We start from the raw sequence: 7748 nt of genomic DNA, 5'->3' as shown, positions 1-7748 counted from the left end.
CGCACCGTTTTAAACAAATTAGTATAATATTTCTTTTTAACTTTTCTTTCCATAATTGAGTCAGTGTATGCCACTAAAGGAGAGTAATCCAGGACGGGAGAGCGCACTGAGTGATATATGCGCCTAATCACCTCCTCCTACGCATCTCTTGGACGCTTCCTCTTATTGTGCTGCGCCATCTTCATCTCGCGTGCGCCGTCGGCGCTTTCTCTTAACGGGAGCAGCTTCGATCCATATCCACGCGAAGAAGAGATCTCTCTTCCCACCGTGATGTCGAAAGCTCGTGTGTACACCGACGTGAACGTGATCCGTCCCAAAGAGTATTGGGATTACGAGTCTCTCAATGTTGAGTGGGGGTAAGATCCAAAGCTTTCTTCGTCTTTTTTTGGCTTCTGTCTGATGTTTGATTTGTATGAGGACAAGTTGCTTGGTATATGATAGGTGAATGATGATGGCTTTCTTCTTTTGTGTTTGGTTTCTTCAGGGAGCAAGATGATTACGAGGTAGTGAGGAAAGTGGGGAGAGGCAAATACAGTGAAGTTTTCGAGGGGATTAACATGAACAGCAACGAGAAATGTGTTATCAAGATTCTTAAGCCTGTCAAGAAGAAGAAGGTTACATTACTTAAAACTTAGATAGTTTCTTTTGCAGAGTGGCTTTTGTGAATTGTTATTTATGTGATCCCATCCTTTAACAGATTAGAAGAGAGATTAAGATACTTCAGAATCTCTGTGGAGGCCCAAATATTGTGAAGCTGCTCGATGTTGTCAGAGACCAACACTCAAAAACCCCAAGCTTGATATTTGAGTATGTTAACAGCACTGACTTTAAGGTTCTGTATCCTACTTTGACTGACTATGACATCCGATACTACATCTACGAGCTGCTGAAGGTAACTTTTGTGTAATCCCTTTACCATTCAGTTACAACATATAAAGGTTAGTTATAACCTTGAAATTTGCAGGCATTGGACTACTGCCACTCGCAAGGTATAATGCACAGAGATGTCAAGCCACACAATGTCATGATCGACCATGAGCTGCGCAAACTTCGCCTTATAGATTGGGGTCTCGCTGAGTTTTATCATCCTGGAAAAGAGTATAACGTCCGTGTGGCCTCCAGGTTCTGTTATCTCTTTTTTTTTTTTTTTTTTTTTTTTAATGGTAAACATGTCACATTATACTGTCTTTATCAATAACTAAGCTCGATGAAATGTTACCTCTTCAATCAGGTACTTCAAGGGACCCGAACTTTTAGTGGATTTACAGGACTATGACTATTCCTTGGACATGTGGAGCCTCGGTTGCATGTTTGCTGGGATGGTGAGTACCTTTGCTACATTTATATGATTATCTGCACCATGTTTTCATCTGATTTGCCTAATTATCTTCCCTTGTAGATATTCCGCAAGGAACCTTTCTTCTATGGCCATGACAACCAGGATCAGCTTGTCAAAATTGCCAAGGTAATTTAATTGTTTTTAGCAATGTGTATTATTGTGATTTTAGAGGGCGTCAAGTTGTTTTTTTTTCACATCTAAAGAGTATTTGTTTGACTCTTGACTCAGGTCCTTGGAACCGATGAATTGAATGCATATCTGAACAAGTATCAGTTAGAACTTGACGCTCAATTAGAGGCACTTGTTGGGAGGTAAGCAATAAGTCACGTATTCCCTAATATTATAATAGTAATGCCAATGATTAATACTCTCCTTGGGGATATTTCCATAGACATAGCAGGAAGCCTTGGTCCAAATTCATCAATGCTGACAATAGGCATTTGGTCTCACCTGAGGTAACACAGATCCATTTGACTTTTGCCACTGCTGCTTCCCCGAGCTCTCTAACTTGTTGTGTTTTCTTACATGTAGGCGATTGATTTCCTGGACAAGCTACTTCGGTATGATCATCAAGACAGGTTAACTGCAAAAGAAGCAATGGTATGTAACTGAACATTATTCAGCCGCTGATATTTCTTGGTCTGCTTATGATCAGAGAATCTTGTTTGTTTACATGGATATGATCATGAGAATGAGATTGATTAGTTAGGTTTGATACCTTTTGTGAATACGACAGGCTCATCCTTATTTCGCACAAGTCAAGGCAGCAGAGAGCAGCAGAATGAGAACTTAATAGGACGTCTCTGAGTGTGTATCTGAAACTGGTGGATTGTCCTCCCGATAAGTTGTTGTTATCTTTTAAAGAAGTGGTGTTAATGTTTAACTTTAAAAGTTTATCCGAGTATTTTCATCTATTTTCAATCTTCTGTAGAACTTCTATTGTTTAATCTTGATATTTATAAAAAGGAATCTAGTTTTTTTTACATCTGAAAATTTCCATTAAAATCAAAAGATGATCAAGATATACAAAAATCATCAGTAAAGAAGATGCCAAGCATCAGACAACAACAACAAACTACTTACAAGGCTACAGCACAGAGGTTATAGCACTAGTGTGGCACAAAAAACTCCTTAAGCCAAAGAGGATATAACCAATGGCCAAGCAATATTTAAGAACAAAGAAATATTTAAATTAAAGGGATTGCAAAGTTTGAAATTCTTATATAGTCCAATAATATATTTTCAAATATATCTAAAAATAAGAAAAGAAACTTTAATAGCACTCCATAAAATAAGAATTCCCCCCATAATATTGAAATTTGATAATTCATGATGGTTGGCACTGTTGAGCGAGAATTTCGTTCTAATGATGTTTGTATTACTGAGAATTGTATATGTAGTATAAATAACTATAATTCTAAGATATATTAAGATTTTCATAAAATTATAAATTTTTAAAAATAATTTGTTAACCTTTTGGTTATTAAGATTTTTAAAGTCATTTTTAGAATATATTTTATAGAAATAGCAATGCATATTTTTATTTAATATTTTGAAAGATATATACGAACATGCATAGTAGGTTACATTTTACAAAAAAAAAACTAAATATAAATTATTTATAAAATTTGAATTTTCAAACTTTATAAAGTTCTTATATAAAGTATAAAATGAAAACAAACTAAAATATAACTCACCCTGGTTAAAATTTAGTAAAATTATAGAGTTATTTAGCACAATATAAATTATTAATTAATTTCAAAATTTATATATACTCTATTGAAATTATATTAATAATTTATTTTGTGCTATAAATACTCTATAATTTTAAATTTTAATTCGCGGTGAGTTATATTTTATTTTGTTTTCATTTTATAATTTGTATGACAACATCTGTTAAAAGTTTAAAGATGTGTTGATACTTCACTCAAAAAAAAATGTGTTGTTACTTTGTATGAAAATATATCTACAAATATAGTTTGCCCAGAAAAGAAAAAGAAAACTAAACATCAGAAGAAAAACCCCCAGCTAGGTAGATTCTAGTTATTATATATTAAATTTCAACTCAAAATAAAATCAACTATGGGTGCGTTAGGTCTGAGACTTTTATCCGAGATCCGGATCCGATCCGAAAATCTGGATATCCGGAGATGTCGAATTCGGATCCGGATAGTAAAATGTTGGATCCGTCAAAACCGAATCCGGATCCGGATATCTTGATTTTTAGTCCGGATATCCAGATCCGTAAATTTTATTATAACTATTTCAAAAATAATAATATCTATATATAAAAACAAATTTTATTTAATAAATTTTCATTTTTATAATAGTATATATAAATTTTATGTAAATTTTGTAATATTATACATAGAAATAACTAAAAACATTATATATTTTTTTATTTTTAAATTATTGTTAATATTTTATATATATTAATATTATTTTTTATTTATTTTAAGGATCCAAATCTGGATCCGGATATCCGCCGGATATTATAATTTTTAGAAGGATATCCGACATCCGGATATCCGCGAACCCCAGATCCAGATAAAGATAATAAAATTATAGATCTGTCGGATAAAGATCCGAATATCTTAAAATTGCCCGGATATCCAATCCGTCTTAGGCCTATCGTGCGTATAGTGAGTGACATTGTTCTAGTTTTCAACTCTGGGTGCGTATAGGGACTTGGTTTAAAACTCATTAATATTGATTTTCTGAAAATCCAATAATACATATTAGACCATTTGCGGTTGTAATTTTTCTTCCAACACACATTTATACAAATATTTAATTTAGTCGAACACATTATTTTCAACTCTGCATGCTAGAGTGACATTGTTGACTTGTAGTCTTCGTCGACACAGTTAACTTGTTTGCCACCATTGTAGGAGCCAATGTTTGTGGTTGAAAATCATTGGTAGTCTTTAAAATATTAAACATGTTATAAAAAGAACTGTAATTTATTTGTATCGCAGAAATTTAAATAAGGGCAAAATTTTATACCCGTAGAAAGAAATAACACTGATACATAGAGAGAATAGAAGAGAAATGTTTTTAGGTGTGCTTTATAAACGAACGCAAACGTTCGTATATATAGAAGAAAATTTACTGTGCAAATAGTGCAGCGGGACCCACATCTTTAATTATTTCAAACATTACGGTGACCGCTTTTGTTTACTTTCGTAACACTCCCCCTTGGGGGCCGGTGTCACTATCCGCTCTCGCTTAACGTCTTTGTTGCCTCGTTAAAAACCTTTCCAGGAAAACCCATGGGAAAAACCATAGTAAGGTAAAAAGAGTACAACTACGTAAGCTCCCCCTCGAATGAACAGTCATAGATCCTTCTGATGGCGCATCCCAATGTTATGGATGTGTTTTCTGAATACCGAGGTAGGGAGTGATTTTGTGAAGAGGTCGGCTGCATTGTCGCATGATCGAACATATCTTACTTCAATCTCTTTATTCTTCTCGAGCTCTTGAGTGTATGAGAAGAACTTCGGAGGTATATGTTTGATTCTATCACTTTTGATATATCCTTCCTTCGTTTGAGCAACACATGCCGCGTTATTTTCATATAGAATAGTTGGCTCCGTATTTTCGCCAATCCCACTGCTTGAACAGATGTGTCGGCTTATTGATCTTAGCCATACACATTCTCTACTTGCTTCATGTAGTGCAATGATCTCAGCGTGATTTGAAGAAGTAGCAACAAGTGTCTGCTTCTGAGAACGCCAAGATATGACGGTGCCTCCAATTGTAAAAACATATCCTGTCTGGGATCGAGCTTTGTGTGGATCTGACAAATAACCTGCATCTGCAAAACCAATCATTTGACCTTTTGAACTTTTAGGATAAAACAAGCCCAAATCAGTTGTTCCTTGAAGGTAACGAAAGACATGTTTAATTTCATTCCAATGTCTTCGTGTAGGAGACGAACTGAATCTCGCTAAAAGATTAACAGCAAAAGATATGTCAGGTCGAGTACAATTTGCAAGATACATAAGAGCTCCAATTGCACTTAAGTATGGAGTTTCAGGACCAAGTATTTCTTCATTTTCCTCAGATGGTCGAAACGGATCATTTTCAACATTAAGTGATCTAACGACCATCGGGGTGCTAAGAGGAGTTGCTTTATCCATGTTAAAGCGTTTCAATACTCGTTTGGTATATGTAGACTGGTGTACAAATATACCCTTTCGAGAATGCTCAATTTGTAATCCTAGACAATATTTTGTCTGGCCGAGATCTTTCATCTCAAATTCTCCTTTCAGATAGTTTGATGCCTTTTGGATTTCGTTTTGAGTTCCAATAATATTAAGATCATCAACGTACACCGCGATTATCACAAATCCGGATGTTGTTTTCTTTATGAAAACACAAGGGCATATAGGATCATTCGTGTATCCTTCTTTTGTTAAGTGTTCGCTGAGACGATTATACCACATTCGTCCAGATTGTTTTAACCCATATAATGATCTTTGCAATTTTATTGCACATAACTCTTTAGGTTTGGAACTTAACGTTTCTGGCATTTTAAATCCATCTGGGATTCTCATATAGATATCAGTATCTAATGATCCATATAAATATGCCGTAACGACATCCATGAGACGCATTTCTAAATTTTCATTGGCCGCTAGGCTCATCAGGAATCTAAATGTGATTGCGTCCATGACAGGAGAATAAGTTTCCTCATAATCAATTCCTGGCCTTTGAGAGAAACCTTGGGCTACGAGACGAGCTTTGTATCTTGTAATCTCGTTTTTCTCATTTCTTTTCGGACAAACACCCATTTGTACCCAACAGGTTTTACATCTTTGGGTGTGAGCACAATAGGTCCGAATACATTTCGTTTGTTAAGCGAATCTAATTCGACTTGAATCGCATCTTTCCATTTTATCCAGTCATGTCTCTTTTGACATTCATATACAGACTTTGGTTCTGGATCTTCGTTTTCTTCATTTATTTCCTTTGCTAAAAGGTATGAGAAAACGTCATCAATATCATCCATCTCATTTCGTTTCCATATCTTTCCATTATGGATGTAATTGATAGAAATCTCATGATTTCCTTCAGATTCAAGATGCTTTATATTGTCGTTCGATTCACAATTTTCTTCGTCCAAAATATTTTCTGTTATTTTGGGAGTATCATGCTTTTCACATTCCTTACGTTTTCTAGGAAGTTTATCCTTTGAACCAATAGGTCTACCGCGCTTTAAACGTGTTCCTGATTCACGTGTATCAACTGCCGTTCCACCATTTTGTGGTATTTCAATACGAGCAGGTGTATTTGCAGCGGGTATATGTGATTTAGTTACCATTTGGTATCAGCAAATGCATCAGGTAGCTGATTTGCTATATTTTGTAAATGCATGATACGTCGAACTTCTAGTTCTGACTGTTTCGTAGGAGGATCAAGGTGTAATAACGATGGTACACTCCATTTGATCTCTTTCCTACTTGTTTATTGTCTCCCCCTAGAGTTGGGAATTCTTTCTCATTGAAATGACAATCGGCAAATCGTGCCGTAAACACATCACCAGTTTGTGGTTCTAGGTATCTTATTATTGATGGAGAATCATAGCCAATATATATTCCCAACCGTCTTTGCGGTCCCATCTTTGTACGTTGCGGTGGTGCTATTGGAATAAAACCGCGCAACCAAAGATTTTTAGATGAGAGATATTTGGTTCTTTTCCAAATGCTAACTGTAATGGAGAATATCTGTGGTATGCACTTGGTCTTATCCGAATTAGTGCTTCTGCATGCAGAATAGCATGTCCCCATACAGAGGTTGGGAGTTTTGATCTCATGATCAATGGCCTTGCAATTAGTTGCAGCCGTTTAATTAATGATTCTGCCAAACCATTTTGTGTATGAACATGAGCAACAAAATGCTCTACTTCAATCCCTGATACCATACAATAATCATTAAAAGCTTGGGATGTGAATTCACCAGCGTTATCTAATCTAACTCTTTTAATTGGATAATCTGAGAACTGTGTCTTAATTTGATTATCTGAGTTAGAAATCTCGCAAATGCCATATTTCGAGATGATAACAAACAAACATGACCATCTACTCGATGCATCTATTAATACCATAAAGTAGTAAAATGGTCCACACGGTGGATGTATTGGTCCACAAATATCACTTGGATTCTTTCCAAAAACTTTGGTGATTCTTTGTCAATTTTGGTTGGTGATGGTCTTATGATTAATTTCCCAAGAGCACACGCATCACATGTCATTTTATTACTTTGATATATATCTTGGTTTTTATTGAATGACCATGTGAGCTTTCAATGATTTTTCGCATCATTGTAGTGCCTGGATGACCAAGGCGATCATGCCATAATGTAACATCTTCTGGATTTCTTTTTATCACAAGATGTGATTCTATAG

The 7748-nt window shown here is 35.3% G+C and overlaps 1 protein-coding gene across 1 annotated transcript; it reads left to right on the top strand.

Annotated features, from left to right (window-relative positions):
- Positions 1-2324, top strand: LOC106420400 (casein kinase II subunit alpha-2). Its single transcript, XM_022715025.2, has 10 exons — positions 1-356; positions 485-614; positions 698-892; positions 965-1122; positions 1232-1322; positions 1400-1465; positions 1568-1650; positions 1731-1794; positions 1871-1939; positions 2076-2324. The coding sequence occupies exons 1-10, from the start codon at positions 118-120 to the stop codon at positions 2130-2132; spliced, it is 1152 nt and encodes a 383-aa protein (XP_022570746.1). The 5' UTR covers positions 1-117; the 3' UTR covers positions 2133-2324.
- The last annotated feature ends 5424 nt before the right edge of the window (positions 2325-7748 follow it).

This window comes from Brassica napus, unplaced genomic scaffold, assembly GCF_020379485.1.
Source record: "Brassica napus cultivar Da-Ae unplaced genomic scaffold, Da-Ae ScsIHWf_394;HRSCAF=617, whole genome shotgun sequence".
Lineage (NCBI taxonomy): Eukaryota > Viridiplantae > Streptophyta > Magnoliopsida > Brassicales > Brassicaceae > Brassica > Brassica napus.
Note: the sequence above shows the minus strand (reverse complement) of the source record. Positions and strands in the feature narration are given on the sequence as shown.